The 27,943-nt window shown below is 45.7% G+C and overlaps 1 protein-coding gene across 1 annotated transcript in view; it reads left to right on the top strand.

The window, feature by feature from the left end:
- DRD3 (dopamine receptor D3) overlaps positions 1–24,517 on the top strand; it is a 38,616-nt gene extending 14,099 nt beyond the window's left edge. The window contains exons 3-8 of the mRNA XM_082692221.1: positions 2,656–2,768; positions 11,942–12,084; positions 19,086–19,282; positions 20,349–20,426; positions 22,736–23,081; positions 24,253–24,517. Of these exons, the coding sequence (XP_082548347.1) occupies positions 2,656–2,768; positions 11,942–12,084; positions 19,086–19,282; positions 20,349–20,426; positions 22,736–23,081; positions 24,253–24,449 (1,074 nt within the window). The 3' untranslated portion in view covers positions 24,450–24,517. The remainder of the gene's footprint in view (positions 1–2,655; positions 2,769–11,941; positions 12,085–19,085; positions 19,283–20,348; positions 20,427–22,735; positions 23,082–24,252) is intronic.
- The last annotated feature ends 3,426 nt before the right edge of the window (positions 24,518–27,943 follow it).

The raw sequence follows: 27,943 nt of genomic DNA, 5'->3' as shown, positions 1-27,943 counted from the left end.
CCACTGCACATCCACCAATTAAAGACTTATTTTAAGGAGTAAGACCCAGGGAAGCCTAAGTGACAGCACCTTAGTGGGAATTACTTCAATCCACTGGGTCAGCGTGGGTGTTTTTTTGTTTTGGTTTGGTTTTTTTTTTACACTTAGCTGAGATCAAGGAGGATGGGGATTTTAAAGGCAGAGTTAGAGACAGAAGAGGCCAGCCAGAATGGGTGGGGGGTGGGGCGCACAAGAGAAGTCAGAGCACAGCTTGAAGGGCTTTGGCCATGAGGGGCTTAAAAAGCAAGAGAACTAAAAACCTGCCCAGTGTGTGCTTTCACTAGACCCCAAGGCCAGCAGCCACCCCTGTCTTTTGCACTATTTTTGGAACCCTGTGAGAGAGGTGATCGAAAAGAGGGTGCCCGTTTCCGAGAAGGGAGGTGATGCCGTTTGTTACACAAAAATCCTTGATGAGCATATGGTTTTCTCCCTTCCCCTTGTGTTAGCCCAACCCCCATCCTTTTCCAGCACCTGGTCCCTCCTGACCTGACGCTCCCCTCGAACAGGGCAGGTTGCGACCTGCATTCCTGTGCACTGCCTGCGTCTGCTGGCTGTTTCCACCCCGGGTGGGGTTCCGACCCTCTCCCAGTTTTTGTCCCTTTCTCTACCATGAAAACAGTAGCCATCTCTCATAGGATGATAAGCACCAATAAAAGTCATGTGCATCAAGTGCTTCGCAGAACATCAAGACTTAGTAAGCATCCAATAAATGTTAACTATCAGTATTAATACAGATTTTGTCAGAGACCATTCACTCTTCCAGAATATATTTGCATGGTAGGTCCTGCTCTAGGAGCTGGGGATGTGGCAGCAAACAAGTCAAAGTCTCCGCTCCCACAGAATTAACTAACAGTCATTTACTTTCCTATCAGATCAATGTATAATTTGTCCCCAAAAAGCTTTATGAGCCCATATAGTAAAAAACAAATTCAGTTTTCAGAATCTAAAGTTTCAAAGCTATAGAAATTCCTGAAATAGGTCACGTGGGCCAGTGACCCACATAAGGTAAGTTCTCAATAAACATTAGATTGTATTCACAATGTTAGGCCCTCATGATGATCTCTGGTTATTTTATTTAAGAATGCCTTGCTCCTCAGTTATCATATACATTCTTCAAGGACAGGGCCGGAAGTATATATTTTTAAAGATTTTATTTATCTATTTGAGATAGAGCAAGAGTGAGAGAGAGCGAGCGTGTGCACAAAGCAGAGGGGAAAGCAGGCTCTCCACTAAGCGGGGAGCCCGAAGTGGGGCTCGATCCCAGGACTCTGGGATCATGACTTGAGCCAAAGGCAGACACTTAACCAACTGAGCCACCCGAAGTACACCCCCCAAAACACATTTTTAAAACCTCTTAAAACACATAACAGATGCTTCCTCTATAAACAAGTATTAGGGGCTTCACAACTACTTGCTGAATGAATGAATGAATGAATGAACGAACAAATAAACACCCAGCACGCACTGGAGTTTGCTGTTGTAACTATCCTCTCTCACCTACATTTTCACCCCAGCTCACAGACACAAACAGGCATTTACAACTTTACAGAACAAAAGTGGGCTTTACCCAATTTAAGACATATATTGCAGAGGAGACATATGTTAAAATGAAATTTAATGTACAAAATTCAAAGCTTCTGCAAGAAGCTTTTGCAGCATACAAGCATCCTATGGACTGAGAAAAATATCCCTCATTCTCCTGGCTCCCGTAAATCAGCTATTATGACCATACATCCTCCTTTTCATGAGTTTCTCATTCTCAGAATTCCTAAATGTGTGAGGTCAGGACTGTCCTCCCTGGTGCTGTGAGTGGACAAGAGGACCCGCGCCCCTTTCCAATGCCCTGCACCCACCTTTCCGCCCACCTCCTGGGCACTGAAGCCGGGGTGTTCAAGGCGGGCATGCTGGCACAGACTGATTTCACATAGGCTCTTACAGATACCATTCCAGAATGCATCCCAGCTTTAAAACAGAAGCCAGATAGATTTTCATTTTAGAGGTAAGGTTTTGTGGAAAATGTGTCCTCAGCGTATTCTCTGGGTATAGAGTAGGCGCTCCACTGTGCAGAAGGCTTCAGAAAGGTGGACTGGGCACAGGGCACCCATCTGGCTCTCACCCAGACTCTTTCACTACCTGTTGGACGTCTATGGGCCCATTGTTTAACCGCGATGAGCTTTAGTTTCCTCCTGAGGTTGAACTTGATCGGTAATTCTCCAACCCTGGTGAATGGGCATGCGGGTGGGGGCGCAAGGGTGGGGAGGGACTGGAGGGGGCTTATTTAAAAATGAAAATACATCGACTCTCGATTCAGAGATTCTGACTCAGTTGGCCTAGGGAAGCCTTCGGAAATGTGTATCGTTACTGAGCACCCCACTGTTGGCCACACTTTGAGAAACACTGAACGAATTCCAGCTCTAATGTTCTCACATTCTGTGAATTTGTCCTTTCTTGGGTGACCATCTTGGGCTGCCCGGCACTCCCTCGGCCTCTGCCTGCCCTTGGCAACAATGGTGCCAAGCACAGGGAGGGCAGGTCGCAGGTACAGGGGAGCCTCGGGAAGGCAGCCGAGATGACTGGGTCGCGGGGGACACTGACCGACTTGTCTCTGCCGCTCAGGTGACAGGTGGAGTCTGGAACTTCAGCCGCGTTTGCTGTGATGTATTTGTCACCCTGGACGTCATGATGTGTACGGCCAGCATCCTGAACCTCTGCGCCATCAGTATCGACAGGTAGGGCTGGGATTTCCCTGTGGGCGGGTCTCGGCTGCCAGGTGGCATGGGACACTAGCCTGGGGGAGCCACTCCTGCTGTTTGGGGCATCCGGGCTTTGCGTTTGAGGGCACTGGGTTCCCTGCCAAGTGGAACTCAGCCACCAGGACATCTTCTTCTCGCTCTTTTTCTTTTAAACTATGATCTGCAGAAGAGAAGAAACTCCAGTGACAGGAGAAAAACAATCATCCCATAAGCTTTCCTAGGCTCTCCTTCCTCCCAGAGCCCTGGAGAGGATTCTGGCTTTACTTTTTCACCATCCTTTGGGGGCCTTGGTGATTCCTAATTAGGAGTAATGGGGGACGGGGTCAAGGACAGAAGGGAAGCTGACGAGAGTTGGGAGGAAAATTTCCTGTTATTATTTTTTTTGGGGGGGGTGTTTTGTTTTGTTTTGTTTTGTTTTGTTTTTGGTGACGTGGGGGAAGAAGGGAGGAAAAAGAGGAAGAAAAAGAGGAACGAGAAAAGCATGGGAAGATCTGCAAGGAAGGGAGAGAGGAGAGACGTGGATGGAGGAAGGGCAATTTTAGGAAGTATGGCTGTGATTTATTTGTTTGTTTGTCTGTTTGTCTCCTTCAGAGAGGTTAAAGCAAACAAGTAAACAATGATGTCTCTTTAGAATAGTTTTTCGGTTGCTGGAGTGAGTGGATCTCTGTTGATTGTGACTCAGATGCGGGGACGTTCCACCCACGTGGCATCGCTTTCCATCCCGAAGAACAGGGTGCCCCGGCCCTGGGCACTTCTGTTCCTCACTCTTCCTCCTGTCCCACCTTTTCTCTCTCCTCCACCATTTTCTCCCAGCAGCTCCATCCATCCCCTCCTTAGCTTGAACAGGGGAGCCCAAACAAGGTCTTCTAGTCATTGAGAAGTGACCCCACTGTGCTCAGGCTCTGACAGGCTCTCACTCGTTCCATCTCCACGACAACTGACCCGCTACTGTTGGCTTCACTTCCAACTTCTGAGGGGAATTAAGAAATTGACCTAAAGACACACCCCTTGTATGAAGCAGTGTCAGCATTGGAATTCACGTCTATCTGACTCCAAGTTCATAATCTTGGGCTTTGTGCTAAGCCCCCTCAAATCTCCAGCTACACCCTTGAGATCTCCCCTGAGTTTCAAACCATATTACCACCTAGATGGCTGATTGGCTCCTCAAAACTTTAAAAGCCAAACCATCAAAGCACCAAACCGTCCTCTCTTCTCGGCAGCATCATTGCCTTAGAATCTCAGGTTTTGTCCCCTTCCTCTTTCTTGGTGATTCCTAATTGGGAGTAATTAGGAATGGCTTGACGGCTTCTGGACTTCATTTATTGCCATTCCCCCCGGCCCGCCCTATTTCCCTTTCTTAGTATGCCTGCTTATTTTATGTTCCCATGACCCGTCAGCAGACTTCTGCCACAGTCTCCTAATTGGTCCCACATGCCTCTCTCAGAATCATTTCCCCAGGACTAAAGTCCAAAGGCCCATTGCCCGCCCCCATAACTCTTCAGCGTCTCCTTGGCCTGCAGAGTAAATATCAGAATTACCTTCACAGCCTAGGAGTCAAAATTTTCTGCCCTATGGCCTCAGTCTATCTTTTCAATCTCATCTCTTTCTGGGTTGCCCCACATCCCTCTTTTGCTTCACGGTCTGCCGCACCTGCCCCTTGTCCCATGAAGCCCTTGCAAATCTCTACAGCTTGATTCCATCACGGTGCTTTCTCTGTAACTATCTCAAGACATCTCCGGTCTGCCTTTAACAAGAGGTCCTAGAGCAGGTCCTCCTCGTTTCCCAGTGTTTGACCTTTGCAGGACCAGGGCCTTTGCCCTCTCTACCAACAGCCTAAAGTCACTTTCATGTGCTGATGTGGGAATCTTGAACAATAACCAAAGGGTGGACCCGAAAACCCCGCCCTCTAGTGATATACTGCAGGCGAATCAGTCAACTGATAGTCTTTTGACTTTTACCACTCAAGAAGCAGTTGGTTGCCTCCAGCTGAGAAGGAGAATTAGAGAACGCGTCCATAAGGCTGGGACTCGTACCATTAAAGAATGTGTTTAAAAATAAAGGGAGATAGTCGCATGATTCCATAAATACCCCCCAAAACATTGAATTGTACACTTTAAGTGAATGAAGTGTGCAATACGTGAATTGTATCTTGATAAAGCTGTTTTAAAATGAAGGGATAGTTAGGGATTTTATAACATATTTAGCTCTCTGAGAATAGAACTCTGCTTAGAACATGTAAGATTTTTGTGTGATTTTTGGACACTCAGTACCTAAATATATAAGTGATATAAGAAGCAGATGGCCTCTGGTTTGCTTATCCTCACCTCTCCTACCCCAAACCCATACAGTAGTCCTAGCTCCTTATCACCTGTGAGTCTCCCTGCTGTGCCGGTTATAAACGCTGAATGAAGAATTTTAAGCGGGGCTGAGTGGTCCTGGCCTGAAGGTAGCCAGTGTTCAGAGTGCAAATATGCACCTTCAGAAAGAACATGAGTGAGTGGGTGAAGATCAGCCTTGGAGCTCCCAGGAGAGGCTGTGGGGCAGCCCCCTCCTTGCCTCCTGGTTCCCAGCCCTCCTCTCTACCCTCTTGAGATGGTGCCTCCGCTCTCCATCCACACACACTCACACGCGTGGGGCTGGCTGGTGAGGCCAGCAGGCGAGGCTGTGCCCAGCACATGCGTTTGGGAACTGAATTCAGCCAGCGTTTCTTTGCAGACCTCGAGGTGATCAGGAGAGGGTGCGTCTTTCCAACTGCCCTAGAGCACCTTCCCACGGGCGGCAGCCACGCCTGACCTACACTTCCATTTCCCACCACCACCAAAAGAGTAAACCTCATATTGGCTTCCATTCCCTTGAGGAAAAGCCCCAGAATGCATTGCCCTCACTACCTGAAATCTGGGGAACAAGCCCTGCCTTACACCCCAGTGGGGAAGGATGCTTTCTTCTTGGCTTGTATGTCGCATGAACCCAATCCTCACAAAACCTCAAGACGGAGCCTCTCCTCTGTTCTAGGAAGGAAAATCGGCCTTGGAAAAGCGGTCTCCATCATCCTTCAGGGCCGTGTGCAGTACACAGCATTAAATTCTGTTCATGAGATGCCAAATAGCTGGTCAACTCATTAAAAATGCAGTCATTCATGCAGACCTTTGGTCTGCACACAATGCTACTCACCAGTCTGACAAACTTGACCAAATGGATTCAGCATTTTTTTGGCCATGAAGCCTTGATATGTACTAACAGGGTAGTAAGAGCTTGGAAAGGAAACGAAATGATAAAAAGAGGTTTGAAAGCAAGTAATACTATTGTCATTAGATTCTTAGGCATAGCCCTGGATGCTTGGATTAATGCTGCCTTTTCTTTTTTAAAAAAGCACCAGCCCCTCTTCCCCCCACCCCCCTTGGCTCCTTGCCTCCCCAGGGGGCCGGCCCCCTCCCCCAGCATCCAGGGTCAGAACTAGCTTCGGGCAGAAGGCTGAGAAAGTGTCAGAGGAGGAGGACACGTTCTGAGCGGTGAGAATTAGAGTCCTCCGCTAGGGGCCCGGGAATAATGCAACCAAATTCATTCACCAGGGAGTTCTTTAAGTGGCTCTCAAATGGCACCCATCACACAGGCAAGCCTCCGCGTCTTTGCAGCAAGCACAATAGGTACCAGATGAGTCACAGGCACCTTGGATTTTTCGTTTGCATCTAAATAAGCACTTTATATTTGCAAAGGGCTTTCCAGTCATTTGCAAAAAGCTTTCTCCTTCAACAATTCCAGGAGGGGAGTCCACAGAACTAAAGATTTATTGAAACCCCCTGTCTGACCAAAGAAAAGGTGGTGAAAAGCAGCCCTCACAGAGCTCTGGGGCTCATTAAACCCAGGCAGGGAGTTAGACTCAGGCCCTCCCACCCAGGCCAGGCTCTCTCCTCCCCCACCGCCAGCATCCTGCAGGAGCACCCACGTAAGTCCCACACACGCGCACGCACACACGCACACCTCCCAGCCCAGGAGAGGGCTTCAGGTGGAGGTCACTGTTCCTCCAGGACCCTGAGACTTTCAATAGAGTGACAAGCGGAACCCATCACAGGGGTCATTTACGCAGAACTCGTGTGTGCAGAAATGTTACCTGCTCGAGGGGCTCCCACAGCCCATTACACAGGTCTGGGACTGAAACAGGTGTCTCCTGACTCCCCCGTGGTGGCAGTAGGAATGGGGCACCAAGAGTGAGCCCCCGGCCACACCAGCATCCGCCACTGTAGATGCTATGTCCTTGGAGTCAAAGAAGTGTATTTCCTATGTCTTCAGTAACCTGGGTCCTCCAGGCTAATCTGAATTTGCATGAATCTAAAAAGAGAAGCCATCCAAGAGCTACCATTTCCGTAGCATGTACCATGGACCAAGCTAAGAGCTTTTCATTCTTTGTAACCCTCACAGCACCCCCAGCAAGACAGGGGAACTATCCTCATTTTACAAGTGAAGGGTCTGAGGCTAGACGGTGCCCAGATCACACCTCTGGTAGGTGCGGGAGAAAGAATACAGTCACCCTTTCTTCTGTCGCACGCTGCCTGACTCAGGCGCACCTACCACACTCTGGGCCTCGAGTTTGGGAGCCCCCACTGCCTGGCTGCAAAACCTGGCTCTACCCCCTGATAGAGATAATCACAGATACACTGGGCTAGCACAATAATAAGACAATAATAATACTAGGGTTTTTTTGAATGCTTAATAGGTACCAGGCATCGTACTAAAAGTCTTCACAGAGATAATCTTATTCAATGTCCCTAAGAGCCCTATCCCGCTGCATCATTACCCTCAATGCACAGATAAGGAAATTGAGTCTCAGGGCAGCCAAATTCTGGCCCAAGGCCACGCAGTTAAATCTAAGAACTGGGATTCAGACACTAAATCAGTCTGCTTCCAACCTCCACGGGCTTAACAGCCTTGCAGGCTGCCAGTGCTCTGGCCAGGCCCGAGAGAGCCCGGTGAACCAGGAGCCCCCAGGAGAGGAGGCAAGGGAGCGAGAGGCGGGACACGTGGAGTGGAACAGCGCGGGGAGCGCAGCGGCGGGACCTGGGAGGCCCAGCCCCGCCCTCGCGGCAGACGGTCACCTGCGGCTCGTTCCGGAGGAGACCAGAGGCGGAGTGGCCTGCCTGGGTACGGATTCAGGGTCCCCGCAGGCCTCCGGTACCCCGCCGAGCCGAGCCTTCCCTTCCTGCCTCCCCCACAGGGCCGGGGGAGCCAGCAGGTGAGCCGTGAACTTCTCACCCGGTGGCGCTGGCAGCTCTCGCTGCATTAGGGTGCCCTCCGCTGGCTAGTTCCGGAACGGCACCTACGGCTCTGACCCCGCGGCTGGCTCCCGGGCGGGGAAAATCCTGCGTGTGGGCGATTTCCGGGTGGGGGGGCTCGTTTATTCCAAAAGTTTAATCGTGTTCAGAAAACAATACGAAAAAAAAAAAAAATAGAACGTAACAGCAGTAAGTGTAGTTTCATCTCTCACTTCTTACCCAAGTTATCAAGAAATTTTTTGACAGAAATTTTCCTTAATTCAGACTTTTCGCAAATTTGCCGGGATTGTAAGATGCCCTGGCTTGTTCAAAATGCAAATGCACATTTCTGGGTTCCACTCTGGAAGTGCTTAATTAGAATAGCCAGGGGCGTGGCCTGGGAATCTGTATTTTAACAGGACCGCCCCCCCCCGCCCCGCCCCACCCCACCCCGTACTTAATAGAATCAAACTAACTGAGGAAGTTTCTGGGAATCCACAGTACTCTCAAATAGAAACCACCCTTTAAGGCCACCTGCCCTGAGGAAGCCCTTGTCCCCACAAGTCCTCAGAGACTTGACAGTGCCCTTGAGAGAGAGTGGGGCACACAGGAGAGACACAGGCCTCAGTGGGGGGACACCTGGCTCTTCTACCAGCTTTGGAACCTTGAGTTCATCAAGCAACCTCTCTCTGTCTCCGATTCCTCCTCTATAAAATGGAGCCAGGGGGCACCTGGTGGCTCAGTCCTTATGTATCTGCCTTCGGCTCAGGTCATGATCCAAGGGTCCTGGGATGGAGCTCCCTGGTCAGTGTGAAGCCTGTTTCTCCCTCTTCCATTCCCCCTGTTTGTGTTCCCTCTCTCACTGTATCTCTCTCTGTGTCAATTAAAAAAATAAAATCTTTTAAAAAATAAACAAATGAAATAAAATGGAGCCAGCATTGCCTACCCTGACTGAATTAACGGGAGCTTCCAGGGAGTTGCTGAACATTATTAACGCGTACCTAGGACAGTGTGCTCAGTGGCAGGCTTACGGAAGCTCATGAAGACTAGCAAGAGCTGCAAGGCAAAATTTTAGGAACTGGTTGAGCGAGGTATTAAACCTTTGGTGTAGCTTGAAATGGGCAACGGTGGGAGTATTTGCACCATGAAGATTGACAGATGGTACCAGTTAGGGCTGTTTTCTCCTGAAGACCAGTTGTTAGCCATTGAGCAGCACACCACAAATGTATGGGGGAGTCAGCGTCTTTTTCACGAAAGGACATTAAGTATATAGAAGGCTGGGCACAGCTGCAGGTCCGGCGAGAAGGAAGTGGGTCATACCTTTCTTTCCCATCTCCCAGTGGCTGTTTGGTCACCATAGCCGTTTGGGTTCAAGGCTCAGCCTCTCTTCCAAGGCACCTCAGGGATCACTGCTAGGGGCCAGACAGATCTGACTCCAAGCCCCAGCCCACTGACCCAGTAGAGTTCAAAGTACCGAGAAGAGTGAGAAGCCTAGAGGAACACCAGGTACGACTCGCCCACTCCTTGATCGCCGGGTTAGGGACTCAAGAGAGGATTTACAGCGTTTGTGCCTCAGAAGAGGGGAACTGAGATCTCACAGGCTGCCGCTGGGATGAATGGTGGGATCTTAATTTGAACTTATTAAATAAGGACCTCTGTTTCTCCCTCTTGAGAAAGAAGCCACCTCTGCCCATGTCATGCTACCAAGGCCTAGTCTCGCAGAGTCCGCCTCTATCTTCTCCCTCAGAGCTGCTTTTGTGGGAATATAATTGCTAACACGTCAACTCTAAGGCCAGGTGCACAAGAGGTGCAGATTTCGGCAGGCATGTGTGCCCAGCCCCTCCAGCCCAGGGTATGTTCTTCCCTTCCTCAGCCCCAAGCCTTGAGGGACCCAAGAGGAACTAAGGAGGATCCTGCTCTGAATCTGGCCTCTGGCTTCCCTGGACAAGGAGAAGACAAAGAAAACTTGAGCCTTTGTAGACACAGCTACACACACTAGAGTTCTTGAGCTTGGCTAAGATTCGAATTGTCCTCTTTTGTAGGTCTTCAGGATTTGCAAGGCAAGCAATGAACAGCTTCTTACTACTTGTGGTGTGCAAGGACCTCTGAGGATTACCAAGGCTACAGCATGATTTGAGCCATCAAGTAACAGATCATACTTGGGAACTCTGTCTCTCCACCCATGAGACAGTTGTCTCATTATTGAACTTGCTCAGTGCCTTTTAAGGGCTTCCCTGATTAAGCCAGGCCCACCCAGGATAATCTCCCTTTTGATTCACTCAGTCTATTTATTGATTAGTAATCTAATCACAGCAGTGATAGCACTTGATATTCTCAAGTTCAGTCTCCATTCAATGTGAGGAATAGTACAGGGCAGGCATCTCGAAGACTGTCTTAGAATTCTGCCTTTCTCAGACAATTACCATATGATCTCCCTGATATGAGGAAGTTGAGAGGCAACATGGGGGGTTTGGGGGGTAGGAAAAAAATAAATGAAACAAGATAGGATCGGGAGGGAGACAAACCATAAGAGACTCTTAATCTCACAAAACAAACTGAGGGTTGTTGGGGGGGCGGCGGGGGGAGGGTGGTTGCATTATGGACAGTGGGGAGGGTATGTGCTATGGTGAGTGCTGTGAAGTGTGAACCTGGCAATTCACAGACCTGTACCCCTGGGGCTAATAATACATTATATGTTAATTTTAAAAATTAAAAAAAAAAAAATTCTGCCTTTCTCAAGCAGTTTCCTGCTGGGGGGCCCAGGATGGAAAGGACATGATGAAATCTACTTTTAGAGTCTGGCGGCAGGGACCACGGGAGGCTGTGGCCATCGCAGAGAGAAGCTGGTAGGAAAGAGATGCATGAATAAGTGGGGAAGATGTCATGAGTAGATGTACGAGACCAGCTATCTTTTGGCTCAGTAGCTAGAAATGTGTGAGAGGATTATCCCAGAAAAGACAATGTTCTATAACACAAAGAACTGTGCATTGACCGTGGAAAACCGTGTGTTGTAGACCCAATGTTGGTGGCTCCCCCAAATTTGTATGTTGAAATCCTACCCCCCAAAGTATTGGTATTAAGAGGTGGGACCTTTGGGCGATGATGAGGTCATGAGGGTAGAGCCCTCATGAATGAGATCAGTGCCCATAGAAAAGAGACCCAGGAGCTCCTTCGCCCATCTTGCCATGTGATACCCCCGTGAGAAAATAGCCATCTATGAACAAGGAAGTGGGCCCTCCCCAGACATCAAATCTGCCAGTGCTTTGATCTTGGACCTCACAGCCTTCTGAACCGTGAGAAATAAATGTTTGTTGTTTAAGCCTCCAAGTCGCTGGTATTTTTGATGGAGCCGCCTGAATGGACTAAGAGAGCATGAAAACTGGGTTTTGAAATAAGTCTTCACTAGATATTACTCATCTCTATTTTTAAAATCTCTGCCACTTGGAATAGTTGTCACTAGGAGGGGTAGAATTTATATTAGGATACAAGCAGGGGTAAACATCCTCTTTGGGCCCAGTTCTATCATCATCTGAAATACTGTGGGAGAAAGTAAAGGCACACAGACCAGCACCCAGGGTCATGAGGGTTCGGGTCTATGAGTACAAGTTTTAGGTATGTTGGGCTTCAACCACCTCTGGCAAAGGGGCCTGCTAATGGCCCAGTCTGTTGTTTTACTAACTTTATTCTTCTTTCCCCCTCTCCCTGTTTAGGGAGTTCTTCATCTCTCTTAGCACAACCTTTCTCCATTTTCACTCAAATACCCTTTCTCTCTTTCTCCAACCAAACTCTTCTTCTCCTGCCACATGTAGCACCTCTTTGGTTCTCTAGGAACCTCTGTTCACTTTTGGAATGATTCCTCCATCCCTTCTCATCATGGCCATCCCTCCCCCCTTCCTTTCCCAGGTACACCGCGGTGGTCATGCCGGTTCACTATCAACACGGCACGGGACAGAGCTCCTGTCGGCGCGTGGCCCTCATGATCACAGCTGTCTGGGTGCTGGCCTTTGCTGTCTCCTGCCCTCTCCTCTTTGGCCTCAACACCACAGGTAACAGTGATGGCCCCTCTTACCGACACCCATGGGATTCATGGCACCCTTGAGTGACCCTGAGTGTTTCTGAGCCTGGAAATGTCTTACCCTGATCAGCATACCTCATAATCAAATAAGGATCCCACAGACTGCAAAGCTTTGGGTTTTGATTCAAGTACAAAGCAGAACCTCATCAATTATTAGCACATAAATTTCTTCCCCAGTTAGTGAAAAATCTGGCCTCTCCCTGCTTTGAAAGAAATGTCATTGTACTTGTGGGAGGCAAGGGGCCAGTTAAAAAAATTAAGCTATCTTAATAATTCAGGTGAGATTTGCTAATGAAAAGATGACAATACATATTAGACTTACAATGCAAAATAACACTATAAAAGCCCTCAAATGGGATATATAGTTCTAATTTTGTACTAAACAAAAATCACTTCTGGCATTTGGGAACTAGTATCCCTAAATTACTGAAGAGTGTATTTATTATATCTTAATATACAAAAATTCTGGCCATGAATTCTGGCACATCGTACATCTTCTACATCTTCTACTGGATGGATGGACAGACATACGGGTGGATGGATAGACATATGGATTAACAATGTGAATATCTGAGATGTTTGTTTTTTTAGACATAAGACATCGATCCAAATTTACACCTCATATGGAACAATGCCTTCTTTGGCTGTTCCACGTACATCTTTCAGCCTCAGGAATTTCCCGTGTTGAATGGAAACTACTGTAAGCACATATAATGAAGTTATCACTGAGTATTTGTAGAGAACTAATGAAGTCATGTTCCAGTGTTCATCTGGATTTGTTTAACGCCTACTATCTTCCAAGGTCATTAGTTTCTGGTGTAGATGTACAAGTCACACAGCTGTGCATTTATATGTATACAGATATTATATGTAACACATTGCATGTAAATATTGGCAAATCCTAACTTATGAATAGTCATCAAAGAGTCATTTGCTGCCCAACAAGTCAAAAGTCAAAACACATTTGGGAAGACAGAGAGAGGCTCTGGAGTCAGAAAAGTTACATTCAAACTTCAGTTCTGCTACGTACCAGCTGTGTTCCTAAAACAAGCTACTTAACTTTTCTAAGTTTTCTTATTGATAAAACTTTGGGATAATAATACACTGAAGAATATACTTGAGCAAGTTAATTTCCAGCATTTTTTATATGCCCACCCCTGCATGTAAGACCAACAACTTCATTTCTAAAACCACATGTTGTGTTTAAACTCTTTATAATATATGCCGTATTAAGGTATGTATCTTACGGTCTTTACTCACTACCTTCAGAGCTGTAACGAGACCATGTATATCTTTGCATGTAACTCAGGAGATATTTTCAAAGCAAATTTCAGCTCTAAATAATGTTCACTTTAATCACTGACTAAAATCTGATGCTACGTGTGACATAATTCCACTGTACTTGCTTCATAGAGCTTTTTTCTGATTAAGTGAGGATTAAATTGGAATAGCATATGTAGACCAGCCAAACACAGACCATGCGCTCAAGGTCAGGTTTCTTTGTCTGCCACGTTGAAGGGTAGTTGAGTCATCCAGTGAATATTTGCCTAGTTAACTCAGGGAGTTCCTAAAATATAATGTTACCACCATGTTCTCATTTACCCTTTACCATTTGTTACTTTGTTGTTTTCCCTGAATAACACTATATACACACAAACAGGGTTGTGGACACAGACATACTCCCCAAAGCAACACTCCCTAACACAACTCTTAAAAGGCTGCCTGGTATTGAAATGCTATTTTTGGTGAGTGTTGAATACGCTTTTGGGGTTTGTCTGCTAACTAAGCCACCTTCTGTATCTTAGTTTCTATACGAAAATACATTAGTCTAAGTTGGACTCTGTAGTATGAGACTCACTACCATCAGTAGACCACAGCACCGCATACTCCTGGCCAGCAGCAAATCCCCACCAGCATTCAGTCTGTGGGGGGCCTCCTCTTATTTATTCTGGGAGGTTGGCAGGGGCTGTTGTACTCATGCACACACACACACACACACACACACACACACACACACCTAGTAACAGTTAAAAACAGTCTCAAAATCTGACATTAGACCGAGTTCCCAGTTAATGTCAACATCTAAAGTGAAGATGAATGATGAGCTAATTGCAGTGTTGTTGCCACCAGTGAGATCATTATTATTCCAGAAACAAAACTCAGAAAACTGTCTTTCCAAAAGGATTTTCAAATATAGAATTGAGAAGGCAAAAAATGCCTGTGGCTTAGCATGTACACTCTCACTTCTCTCTCATCTCTTTCAATCTCTCTCTTACTTGAAAGATGTACATGATTTATTCTAGCACGACTTCTTCTCAGTTGTTTATTTATTTATTTATTTATTTACTTACTTACTTACTTACTTACTTATTGTAGCAATCTCTATCCCCAACGTGGGACTTGAACTTACAACCCCAAGATCTTCTGACTGAGCCAACCAGGGGCCCCCCTCTCTCTTACTTTTAAGTTTATTAATAAGATTAATTAGTAAGCCCTCCATTTATTCATGTATAGCCTCCAAGTGTCGGGTCCAGTAAAGTCCAGTGGATATTGGCTACTGCTACTGTCGTGATTATTGTGTGTTAGAAAAGGTTTCTGTGCGTCAAAATTTAACTAGGCACCTGCTCCAAGAAAGTCTGAACAGCAGCAGTTCTGCTGGTGAATATAAAGGCCAGTGACCTTGTCCTAGAACACAGTTCAGGGAACTAGTGAGCAGAACTCAAGGCAAGGAAGCCCAACTGTCCTCCTCTGCCTCAGTCTGACCTTCACAGTATGGCTTCATTATCTTGATGGATGTGGGTTCCATCTATAAGGAAGTTCCTAAGTTCACATGAAAGCCCAATATAAATGACTTCTCTCAGCCATTTGTTTCTACTCACCCTGCGAAAAGTAGAGGAGAAAAGGACAGGAAAATGCCAAAGACGCCTGATATCGGAAGTGGCTGGATTTCCACTAAGCTGTGCAACACAAAAGAACTTTCTGGCAGAGCCCTTCTTAATGAAATGAGCTGCCCTATGGGATTGTGAATTATCAGACAACATAAGGCAGAAAAAGGTTGAACTTCAGTTTCCTTCATCTCGGCGTTGTTCTTACTGTCCAAGAAAAGGGCAACATGAATTTCTGGAAATGCACGTAAGGCAGGACCTTTGGTCACAGAGAGTGCCGAGGTTGGGGTGCCTGGCTGATCAGTGTTGCCCCAGCTCCCAGCAGGGACCCAGCAGTCTAGCTAAAAACCCCATCATTGACAGCATGGAGTACTGGTGCTAGAGGAAACTCTAAAAGTCCCTGAATGGGCGGCCCGATCCTTTCGTTTCACAGACACAAGACTTATAGTCTTAATTTTCCTTTGAAACAAGGAAATGGAGGAGTACTATCTAGATTTGAGCAACAGAATCTCTCACCTGGCTTTCAGAACACTGGAGCTGGTAGAAACCGGTTGACAAAAGAAAGTTAAGAGAATAACAGGCTCATCCTGAATTCAGATGCATCAGGCTCTCCTGTCTCTGGGAACAGGGTGAAGACAAATCCTTCCATGAGCTTTAAGGTCATGAAATTGTTGAGTCAACCTGCTTTTGGCCTTGCCCTTCGCATCACTGTGGGACTCAAGTTCCCAGGCTAGTCCACAAAAGCCTCTCCCATCCCTTTGTGGAGCCAGGGATTTTGTCACCCAGCATGGTGCCTGGAACACAGTAGGTGCTCCATAAACTTTGGTTGAATGAGTAAGTGGTTGAGTTCTTCTTACCATCCTTTGTTCCTTCAGTGTTAAGACTAGTTGGCCTAAACATCCAACATCTCAGAGAATGAGGCGTGACCCTCCGGTTTTCCGCACTGTCTTCCAGCCAGCGACTGCTTATGTGCTCATTTGTCCGTTTGTCTCCTCTATTCGTCATTCTTGTGTTCATCCCATAGCTACTGTACTAGTAGCACAGTACTGTTTGGGTTAAATAATCAAGACAAGGCAGCTCATCTCCCAGGGCAGGTTGCCCCATTGCCTTCACCACCTCATCTGGGACTCAGCAGAAAGAAGCTTTCCAGAATTGCTATCCTGCCGACAGGACACACGGGAAGTGGGAGTCCCAGTAGGAGCCGGGGCAGGCCCTCACTCACTGGTTACCAGCCTCCTGGGTCATTTTACCCACTGCCAGACCTCGCAGGACTTTGTGGCCTGGAGAAATTGTGGATGAGACCACAGAGCTTGATCTAAGAACAGGCAGCAGTTTACTCAGATAAGAGAGGAAGGAAGGGATGACTGTGCAGGCTCAGGGATTGTGAAATAGCTCTGTGTTCTCTCTTCACTCTGTCTCATGTGTTTGCTTTCGATATTTTAATGGAAAAATAATTACTTGCCCATGATAAAACAGAAGGTATGGAGATCCATCGACACACATATCGGTAGGTCTCCCTTCTACCCTAGATCGTTAGCTATCCTGTGACCCTCCCTAGAAGCAAACACTAATAATCGTAAAGATAATGCTTGAAACAAGTATGCATACACACACGTGTGTGTGTGCATGTGCCGGTGTATCCACTTTCTACACTATATCCGCTTTTTAAAAGTAGGCGTTTTGAGTACCCTTAGGTATGAAGGAGCACACTCGTGATGAGCACTGGCGGTCCGTTGTATGTCAGTGACGAATCACTAAATTCTACACCTGAAACTAATATTACACTGGACCTTAACTAACTGGAATTTAAATAAAAACTTGGGGAAAAATAAGTCAGAGTTAACATATAAAATCTAAAGGTCAGCTTCCCAGAACCCAGAGGAGGGTACAGAAGGGTCGAAGTTACATCTGGAGGGACGAAGGGGACCTACCCCGAAAACCAGCAATGGTAACCAGACAAATAGTGGGAAGGCATCTATCCCTGCTCCCCTTCTCACTAGCAAAGGGTGCTCAGGCCTCTCTTCACAGGAGGTGTTTAAGTCACGGTCAGATGCTGACCCCAGATGAGCTGATTTCAGGAAGAGGGCTGATCACTGCCTACACGAGTCCTGATAGGTTCAGAAAGACCAGCATCTGCCACCCTGTCCCACCTCCAACCCTGTCTCCCCCAGAACACCAGAAAATGTCCATCTGATGACCACTGCTTGAAGTTTTATAAGCCATTTCCTAAAGGATGCTGACACAGACTTGGCGAGACGATATTAATTTTTCCTGAATTTTACCCTCCTCCCAAGAGGATCAAAACCCTTGGGAGCAGCTCCTCAAGATCCTCGTGTGAGTGCTCTCATTAAAATGCCTCGCTGAGAACGGAGTACACTTTTTTTTCTTAAATGATTAGCCGTTGCTCCTCTCCCTCCCCTACAGATAGTTTTCTTTGTAAGTCTCTCTCCAGGTTTTCATTCCAAATGATACCTTGCCTTTTACGTTCAAACATCTCAGAGGAGGTATATTATACATAGTTCATAGTAAAGAATAAATAGTAGTAATAATAGCTACCATTTTTCCTCATTTAATCTCACAACCCCTCCATGAGACCTTATTTTTATCCTCCTTTTCAGATAATGAAGCTGAGGCCTGGCGTAGTTAAGCCATGTGCCCCAGAGTTAGTAAATGGCAGACCTGGGTCTCCCACCCCAGACCTAGCCTCTGCCTAGCTCAGAAGACCAAAATGCAGAATGAGGGGCCCATGTGGCTGGCTGCGGCCCTCTCCTTACTAGCTCGCTTCTGCGGCTATATCCTCCAAGGCCAGATCTGGGGTTGCTGAGAATCCCCTACCCTTTATGAAGAGTGGTTGGGCGTCCCAATAGCTGTTGCTGACAGTGCTGGCCTCCCACTGATAGAGGGGGGGGCCAATTATCATGGTAGAGGGAGGTGAATCAAAATCACAGAAAGAACGTTGGTTTTTAAGGTCAGAATGACTGGAGAAACAGATCCAGGCTGGGCCTCTTTCAGACTGTGTGGGGTGCTGGGCCATTTATTGAACCTTTCTGAGACTTAACCTGCTTATCTGAGAATAGAGTCAGTAATAGCCCCTGTGCCACAGTAATTAGGTGAGATGATATGCATCAAGTCCTTGGCACACCATCTGGAAGATACTTATTTTCCTCCCTTTTCTCTTCCAGACGAGGCACATTACAGGCCTTATTCTGGGCATTGAAGGAATTTTAACACCTGGTAGCAAAAAAGGCAAAACCACAGGGACTTTCTAACGTGTAGGGACAGGTGCATTTCAGGACATAAAGCAGGGATGAAGGTGCTCCTCATTTCACATTGTCCACAGTGACAATCTCCCTAACAGCTCTCTCCCCATCCTACTCCTGACCAGTCCTGAGATTCCCTAAAAAGTAGAATTCCCCGTCTTCAGACCCAACCTGCCCTGGACCTCAGGATCAAATCGGAGATCTGGCATTCTCAACAAATGTCTCCACACCAGCAGGCGCTTTTCTGGGGAGCTGCCTCACTCCCGGGAACCTCTGCCCTATTGCTCTATGACACTCTCCCCAGGCTCCCAGGCCACATTCCTCTGTAACACTGAACACAGCATTCAGGAAGACCGCCTGTCTGTCTAGACTGAGCCCTTCAAGGACAGACATGTTTGTAGTCCCAGTGTGGAGAGTGTCTGGCATGTAATCGCTGGGTAATTTTCTTTTTAAGGGAACTGTGAGCAGCACAATGATGAATTGGACCTTCTCCCTTCAGGGAACTGACAACATAATATCCCCGTCCCCACAACTTAACAAGCAGCCGCGTGGGCTAACCACAGCGAAGAGGCAAGGCAAGGGCTGTGGGACACAGAGGAAAGAAGAGCTTCTTCTGACTGAGGAGCTGGTGAAAGCCGCCACAAACGAGGCACATGTGACCTAAGACTCAGTGAGGGGGGAGGTGGGCCCAGCACCCTTGCTTCCCCATGTTCTGTGAGGATTAAATGGTCAAGACACCACACATGGTATGGGGCCATTTTGTGTGCTCCCCACTGATGTCTCATATTGGCAAACTGCTTTGCTTTCTCCTTCTCTCTCACTCACAGGAGACCCCAGTGTCTGCTCCATCTCCAACCCTGATTTTGTCATCTACTCTTCAGTGGTGTCCTTCTACCTGCCCTTCGGAGTGACTGTCCTCGTCTACACCAGGATCTACATGGTGCTGAGACAGAGGAGACGGAAACGGATCCTCACTCGACAGAACAGTCAGTGCATCAGTGTCAGACCCGGCTTCCCTCAACAGGTAAGCCCCTCGGAGGGGCAGAGGGAGAACAGGGCCCGACCCCGTAGCTTCCTAGCCTTGTGTCCAGAAGTCCTTGCTTCTGCTCATGCTACCCCACATCGGAGACACACATATCACACCCACCTTTGAATCTGCTCGTATTGGCTCTGCTTTAGAGTAGGAAATCGAATCCAGAAAGTGCATTGTGAGTCTTCCCTAGAGCTCACATTGCTTGGCAAGGTGATAGGATAGTTTCTGGATGTCTTCTGCTTTCCATCGAAGTTCTTCATTGCCCCCAAATGCCCAATGGTACAAGTGTCACATCAATTGGCAGCTGTAGGGTGGCAGCTGTCCCGTGTATTGCTGGTAGGTCCCAGGATTGGCTTTTGAGCAGACCACTTATTCCAAGAATCACTGGGGCCATAGAAAGCTCTTTTTCTTACTAGGTGTGTCTCTGTGTCAAGGGGCTGACCAGCTGAGGAAAGGGAGTGCTGATGATATGTTATTGGGCCTTTCAAGGCTCTGAAAAGGAGCTGCTTCAGCACTGACCTTCCATTTGCTTTGATCTGGAAAGTCGGCTCATCCCCGTGTCCAGCACATGCTTGCCGCCTGCTAGGGAAGGGACAGCAGGAATATTATACAGCATCTGCCTTCATGGAGTTTAGAATCTAGACAAGCAGATAGAGCACCCCTCTACCCGAAGTTAACTAACAGCCCCCGGGAAGTTTGTGGTTTGAGATGAAGACAATTAAGCACCAAAATAGAAGTGCCATGGAGGTTATGAGAGAAAAGGTCAATATGCTCAGGAATTGGCTTCATAAACAGAGTGAGAACTGAATTTGATGTTGAAGGGAGGTCCAGTGCAGATACTCAGATTAAGCTTTAATGACCTGAGTAAGAATCAGTCTCTCAAAATTGAAGTCCCACAGTTTGGATAGAACAAAAATATTGGTTCCCATGAAATAGGAGGTAAGGACCTGAAGCTGAGGATATGGACAAACATTGAAGATATTTGAAACATTATCAGCCATATGGTTCAACCATGGCGACCTTAACCTACAACTGTCTCTCCTTCAACCCACCCTAGTCTTCCTGTTTAAGGCTGCACCCCATTCGGCAGTTTTCAATAAGGGACAGAATTCCATCAGATGCCACTGGACAAATGGTAAGTAAGCCATGTATTTGGTTACAGGAGAAATATAAGATACCTTTTCTCAACATTCTGACTTGACTTGCTTCCACTTTCACCACAGAACGGAATGGTCCCAATGTTTTACTTGTATCTCTTATATATAACAAATATGAAATCCTGATTTGAGCTTCAGAATAAGAATCACCAAGTGATCTACAGAAAGCATATCACTCTTGAGCTAGATCTCAATGACTGGAACCAGTGACGCTTGGACATGGTGTGAAAATGCCATCTAGAGTCACCTGGCTAGAAGGAAAAGGGTGTCAATGAAACACACATGGGCAGAGCCAAGAAAAACACAGAAGAGAGGCTAATGTGAGACTTTCAAGTGTCCTATTTCCCACTATATAAGGGGGAAAACCAAGACAATTTCATGGTCACCCTTATCCTTATCCTTTCAAGGATTCAAGCCAGCCCTGCCCCACCCCGACACAAGCTGAGTGCAGAATGGAGGTGTTAGAAGATCAATATTCCTCTCCCTGAACTCCAAGCCAATATTAGGAATAAAATTTTAAGAACTCATTCTGACTTTTGTCCCATCTCTGTACAGCCAATTAACCATTTTTTTATAGTCCTGGTGTAGCAGTTAGAGAGTCTTACTGTAAATAATTTTTTTAATAGTTAAGAATGTTCAAGTTGCCTACAGCAGATCTAAGGTCTGAGGAGACTCCAAGCCCAAAAGGAGAAAAGTGGAGACTACTAAAGAGAGAATAGAGAAGCAAGAGGCTGGCATTGCCAGGAGTTTGGAGAAATTGGTCTGTCCTACCATCTGGGAGTGGAGGGTTCTGCCAGACTGACCCAAAGAATCCAGTGTTTCTTTATGCCCACCATGAAGGTAGTGATGAGGATTTACAGAGAGGAAAAATACACTCACCAATATACAATCTGGGAAGGATCACTTGGAGCTCTGTGATTTCTTGAACTAAGGAGAGAATAATGAGCATTCTTGGCTGTTGACACTAACATATAGAAAAAAGAATTTACTGGAAGGATAGTAAGTAGCTCAGACTCAGTGAGAAGGTTGGAGAATAACTTCAGATGATGCTGTTCATGCCTAAGGAAGAACCAGGTTGGAAGACCTGCAACTCATATCACTGCTAGACAAATTCTCAAGTGTCCCTGCTTCACCAGCTCCAGTTCAAGGTCTTTGGTGCAAATTTCTAATTGGCTGGGCTTAGTTTATGTGCCAGAGCTCTAGATGTCTAGTAAGGATGTGTGGAGAGTGAATATATGACTTTTATAGCTTCAGTAATGGGAGCTAAAGGGTCCTGCCTGCTATTCGAGATTGATATAGTGTCTGATTCTTCAAACACAGAAAGAAGTTTAGATGTTGAGCACACACACATCCCCACCAAATAACCAGAAATGTCCACATACTCTCAGGGTCTACCCAACCTAAACCAAAATTTCCCAACTTCTTTTCTGTTTTACAAATGAGATTCAGAGGTATTTAATTAACTTGCCCAAGGGTCCTTCCAATAAGTAGGAAAGCTGAGGTGAAAATCCTGGGTTTTCTTATCTTTTCTTTCTTTCTTTCTTTTTCACTTTTTATTATGGAAATTTTCAAAAATAAAAAAAGCAGAAATACAACTAAGTCAGGGCCAATTAACTCATGCAATTAACTCATGGCCAATCTTATTTCATTTCATCTGCACCCCCCACACACACTCATCCATGCCCATTGGATTCTTATGAAGCAGATCTCAAACATCATAACATTTCAGCAAAAATATTTCTGTAAGACTCTCTAAGGAAGACCTTATAAAATGTATGACCATAATACCTAACCCTAAGCAAATAAATCACTTCCTATTATCATTAAATATCCAGTCAGTGTTCACATTATTCCAATTGTCCTACAAGTCTTTCATAGTTTATTTGACTCGAAATTCAAATAAGACCCATACTTTGCAACTGGTAAATGCGATTGTTGTTGTTGTTGCCATTTATTTGTTGAAAAAAACTGAGTCATTTGTCTAACAGAGTTTCCCACATTCCAGATTTTGTGATTTACATCTTAGTAGCATCATTTCACATGTTCCTCTGTATATCTAGCTCATTCTAACTCAAAAAGGCCAAGCTATACTCCTATACTATCCTCCTCGAGGGACCATTGTGATTTTCAAATGTTCTATATCTGGTAGGTATTTTTTAGTTGTGAAGTCAGAAGCAGATTTCATGTACCTTAACTTTTCATGATCCCACATTCTCAGATGTGCTCTCCGGAGGTTTCACAGAATGATGATTTCCTCTAACTTCTTTGCATGCCCTTTCCTTTTCAGGAACATGCAGAAGATAAACAGTGTCCCCAAAAATGTCAGGATCCTCTCTTGTCCCACCTACAGCCACTCTCCCCTAGTCAGGCACACATGGAGCTGAAGCGTTACTACAGCATCTGCCAAGATACTGCCTTGGAGCGACCCGGATTCCAAGAGGCCGGGGGAGAGTTGAAGAGGGAGGGGAGGACTCGGAACTCCCTCAGCCCCACCATGGCACCCAAGCTCAGCTTAGAGGTTCGAAAACTCAGTAATGGCAGGTTGTCGACATCTCTAAAGCTGGGGCCCTTGCAGCCTCGTGGAGTGCCACTTCGGGAGAAGAAGGCAACCCAGATGCTGGCAATCGTGCTTGGTGAGTTTGGATCATGTTGAGTTGGGTTGAGTTGGGTTGAATTTGGTTGGGTTAGGTTGAGTTTGTTGAAGCTGGCAGAGGGTACTAAGGAAACACATTTGTCAGAAATGGAAATCCAATAGTGGTAATATTTATAAATGCTTGCAATACAATTGAGAAGGGTTTGTGTATCAATGTTAACTTTGGGGAAAATTCAAAAGACCTGGGCTGAAATTATGAAATATAAAATTGAACATGTGACCTAACTGAATTGCATTTATTCATTGTGTTTGTTGTCTATCCTATGAAATTAAAATGGATAAATCAAATAATAAATAAGATAATAATTCAATAAAAGTGTCTGGCATATATTGGATATTTAATAAAGTCTTACTTATTCTAAAATATTAAGTGAAAAAATAAGGATGCAAAAAACTGCTGTCATATGGTGTGATAACATCTAGATTATTTCAAAGACAGAGAAAGAAAAACATGAAAATTAATTCACCAAGATGTCAAAAGTGATTGTCTTTGAGTGGTGGGTGGTTATTTTTCTTCTTTCTACTTTTCTGTATTTACCAAGTTTTCCATAATGTACAAAATCAGGGTTCATTTTTATAGTAGAAAAATAGAAAATGTATTTAAAGAGAAAAAGTTGATAAATCACAGATAGCATGTAGAGTTAGTGAAGGCGATTCATCTTGTTCACTGCCATTGACAAACCTTCCTTTCTCATGTCTCAGGGACTTCATGAGGATACCTGGATGTAATTTCAACAGCAGGAAACGTCAGTCATGTCTTTAAGGTCCTCTTCCCTGTCAGTGCCTAGGGTCATGTCTTGCACGGCTAGACATTAAATAAATATTTGAATTGAACTGAGAAGTAGAAAAGACTAGTAAAGAGCTACCTAAATATCAAACTAGAAAAGTTGATTTAGGAACAAAGGCCTGAGATGAATCAAAGATGTAAACATGTAATTTTCTCATCCAAAAAGAAAAGAAAAGAAAAGAAAGAAAGAAAAATGAGGTGGCTAATCACACCTCCTTCATAGGGTTGGTATAAAAATTAAAGGGGCATGTACAATTCCAGCATGGTGGCTGGCACAAAGCAAACAACCGTGAGTCATTTTCATGTTATAACATAAGGAGTAAGCAAACCCCTGACCCAGTTTCTCTCTTCTTTTGCAACCCAGGGGCCTTCATTGTCTGCTGGCTGCCCTTCTTTTTGACCCACGTTCTCAATACTCACTGCCAAGCCTGCCATGTGTCCCCAGAGCTTTACAGCGCCACCACGTGGCTGGGCTACGTGAACAGTGCCCTCAACCCCGTGATCTATACCACCTTCAATGTCGAGTTCCGTAAAGCCTTCCTCAAGATCCTGTCTTGCTGAAGGAGAGGAGAATGGACTCCCTGTGCCCACCCTTAGCTGACAGGCCATGAGGCCATCGGCCAGGGCCCGCTCAGAACGACAGTGCTGTGTTCTGTGGCGTGAGATAGGAAGAAGACTCCCGGAGCCAGGACCTCCCTGAGTGGCAGGTTTAACCAACTGCTTCTTCCTAAACAGAATGTTCTACCTCCCCAGCTAACATCTGACTCCATCCGGGCAATCTTCAAGTAGTTGGGAGGTCCCTGAATGACAAGCAATAATTCAGAAAGAAGCTCGTAAAACATGACTCTATACACACATACACACACACACACACACACACACACACACACAATTGTCATCAGAGGCATGATTCATCACAGTGATGGAAAAAATGAACAGATATAATTGTCAACTCGCCAGGGGTCCTTGAAATCTCAGCCAGTAAACCATTGCAGAATAGCCAGTCTCTCTTCCTTCAAGCCTCTACTTAAACCAACAGGCTGACCTTGTGCAGTTGTGGGCCTATACCCTTGTGGTCATTCCTTTTGTTTGCTGTATGCTGAATTATAAGGGCACTTTATTCTCTGTAGAATCTGGCTGCAGCTGATGAGGGAAATTCCTCACCCCATGGGAGACATTGTCCCACATTGGGACCTGGGCTTGCTTTTAAACCTTGCTACCCCTGCCCAGTAGCTCTCACTAAGAAGGTCCTCTGACTCCATTCCTGTATTCTCAGAGACTCAACTCCAGAGTAATTCGGGATGAGGATGTTAAGGAAGTGGCCACTCCCACTATAGATTCACTTTAAACTCTATGGTTCATACCATGCCTTAGATAATGTTTTTCATAACACTATAAGGTTTTCCTACCCAGGCATCTTCATCTCCTACTTAACAGAGACCCAATACTTTCAGACCCTAAACCCATTAAGTCTTAAGTGTCTACAAAGTGCCAGTCACTTCCCAGGCTCTGGATTGATGACAATGAAGAAGACAGCTCTTGCCCACCACCTGCTTCTGTGTTTTTTCATTCACCTGTAAGGTTAGTAGGGACTCCCCCTAGACTGTCAGAGGACCTCAGAACTGAGGGCAGCAGGCAGGGTAGCTGTCCAAAGATGTTACATGGACAGTCTTCATAAAGGCCTAGTGCAGAGTCTGTACAGGGCCACTCCAACAACTGAAATGAAAGGCATAATAGAAATAATGTGTTGATGTTATTCAAAATTGCAGTTAGAAGGAACTCGAATATTCTCACCACTTCCCTTTTCACCTACAGAAGCTATTTCTCATTGCCTAGAGAATCCAGATATAATTTATGGATAATTTATGAAGTGTTATCATCTTGAACTTCAATAAATTTACTGTGAAGAGCTGTTAGTGCACAGGTGTGACAGATGTCCACTGTGATGCTGGTAAAATTTTGAAGTACACAAGAACTTTACAAAGAATCCAAGGCTTCTTTGCCCCATCTTTATTCCTCTAACCCTTAAGTGTGTAAGAAGGAAATTTATATCCCCAGTGACTAGTTACCTGTTACTCCTGAATGCTTTTAATGCCAGCATTTTTAAAATGTTATTGCCTAAAATAGTATTTATATTGTAAGTCTGGTGGAAAAATTCTGTGTGCCTGCTAGCTTCCTGTACCTCATGCCGTCTAGTTCAAGGGGTTTATTGGGCAAGCAGAACTGGGGACTAAGACTGTTACATATCTGAAGAAGTAAAAGTACATGATTCCTAGGATTTTCCATGCAAAATAAACAGAAAAAAAGTAGGACAGTGGGTTAAAATTAATAAAATTCCATGTCAAAATGAGAGTTCTAAAAATAAAAACATAGTGTCAGTAGTAATATATTTATGAAGAAGAAGGATGGCAAATATTGTGTATCCTTCCTTTCCACCAAGTCATTAAAACCTTAGGATTACCTTAAGAGAAGATAAACTCAGTTTTGGAGGTGAGGAAACAGGCTAACAGGCCAAGGTCACACACATTCAACTGGGCAGAGCTGGGGTTTAAGTGTACATCTACCTGATTCGCAAGCCCATGCAACTAACCGCTAGGATTCACTGCTTTCCACCAGAGAGGAAAATGGGTGGGAGAAAAAGACGGGGAGAAAAAAACGGAGCCATGGTCCCAGGAAGATCCTCAGCCTGCCTGACCCACCTCCACCCCTTAACTTCCCGAGGCGGCCTGCCCAATGCAATGCTCTCACTCTCCTGCTACGTTTGACTTCTAAAACAGTCACACAGCAAAGTCATAATCTGTTTGTATAAAACCAGGTGACAGGAGCACCTGGGTGGCTCAGTGGTTAATGCCTCTGCCTTCAGCTCAGGTCATGGTCTTAGGGTCCTGGGATCGAGCCCTGCATTGGGCTCTCTGCTCAGCGCGGAGCCTGCTTCCTCCTCTCTCTCTCTCTCTGCCTGCCTCTCTGCCTACTTGTGATCTCTGTCTGTCAAATAAATAAAATCTTTAAAAAAAAAAAAAACAAAAACAGGTGACAGACCTTGGAGAGCATTTGGTTCTACTCTCTCCTTCATTTATATAAAAGGAAACGGAAGTCCAGAATAATTGTCCCCATTGGCTAACGACAGATAAGAGTGCCAATATACTGAACTCTTCTATAAAAACTATAAACTCCATGTAGATACAAGGAGAGAGTCATCCTGTCACCTTCATCCTTACTGAGGGGCATCTTTTCCCTAGACAGCAGCTTTCTTATCCCTAATCTGAGACAACATCCCTTTCCCAGAATTTTCTTCTGGCCCAGGAAGAACCTTCTAGAAGAATTCCGAGCACTCTCTTCAGCTCCGTCAGCCTGGGAGTCTTCATTCTACCACCTCTGCCTCTGTAGTTTCCACCATGAGCCAGCACTTAACCTCACAGCTTGCTACTTTTCAGAGCCAACGTGGTGAAAGGTTCCAGGAGAGACGCTGGCCTGAATGAAGCAAGGCAGAGTTCTTGGGGCAAACCTGTTCTGGGCCCTAAAAAAAGGCCTCAGGGCCCGCCATACTATTTGGGTGAAATGCAAATAGTATGGAAATCCAGAGAGATTACAACCAACATTCAACTCTAAATCATAAGTAAATATTTTCTTCTATACTCTAACCTCTATACTCCTTTCATCGAACTGCTTATTCAGTAAATACTGATTTACCACCTTCCATGTGCGGGGCATGGTATAGTGCTGGGAAACATCATCAAGGGAGACAGGGTCCCTGCCCCCAATGCTTGTAGTACAGTGGGGAGGTCGAATTTGTGTGTACACTGATGACCTGCTCTTTGTCTATAGTAAAGGGATTTCGTGGTTTTTGGAAGTCCTCTATTCAGCCCTAAAGAGGCTTCCCAGACAAGTATTGTCAGGGTTAAGACATAATTCAGAAGTACAGAGGGTGTTCTAGGCAGAGAAAACCTTTTGAAGAGCTGAAGATATGAACAAGCAAGGAGCACGCAAGGAATCTCAAATAATTCCATCTGGCTGTAGAGAAGAGATCATAGGACGGGAAAGGAAAGGGCCTCATC

Source organism: Mustela nivalis, assembly GCF_964662115.1.
Source record: "Mustela nivalis genome assembly, chromosome: 1".
Classification (NCBI taxonomy): domain Eukaryota; kingdom Metazoa; phylum Chordata; class Mammalia; order Carnivora; family Mustelidae; genus Mustela; species Mustela nivalis.
The sequence above is the reverse complement of the archived record's forward strand: the minus strand, read 5'-3'. Positions and strand labels throughout refer to the sequence as shown.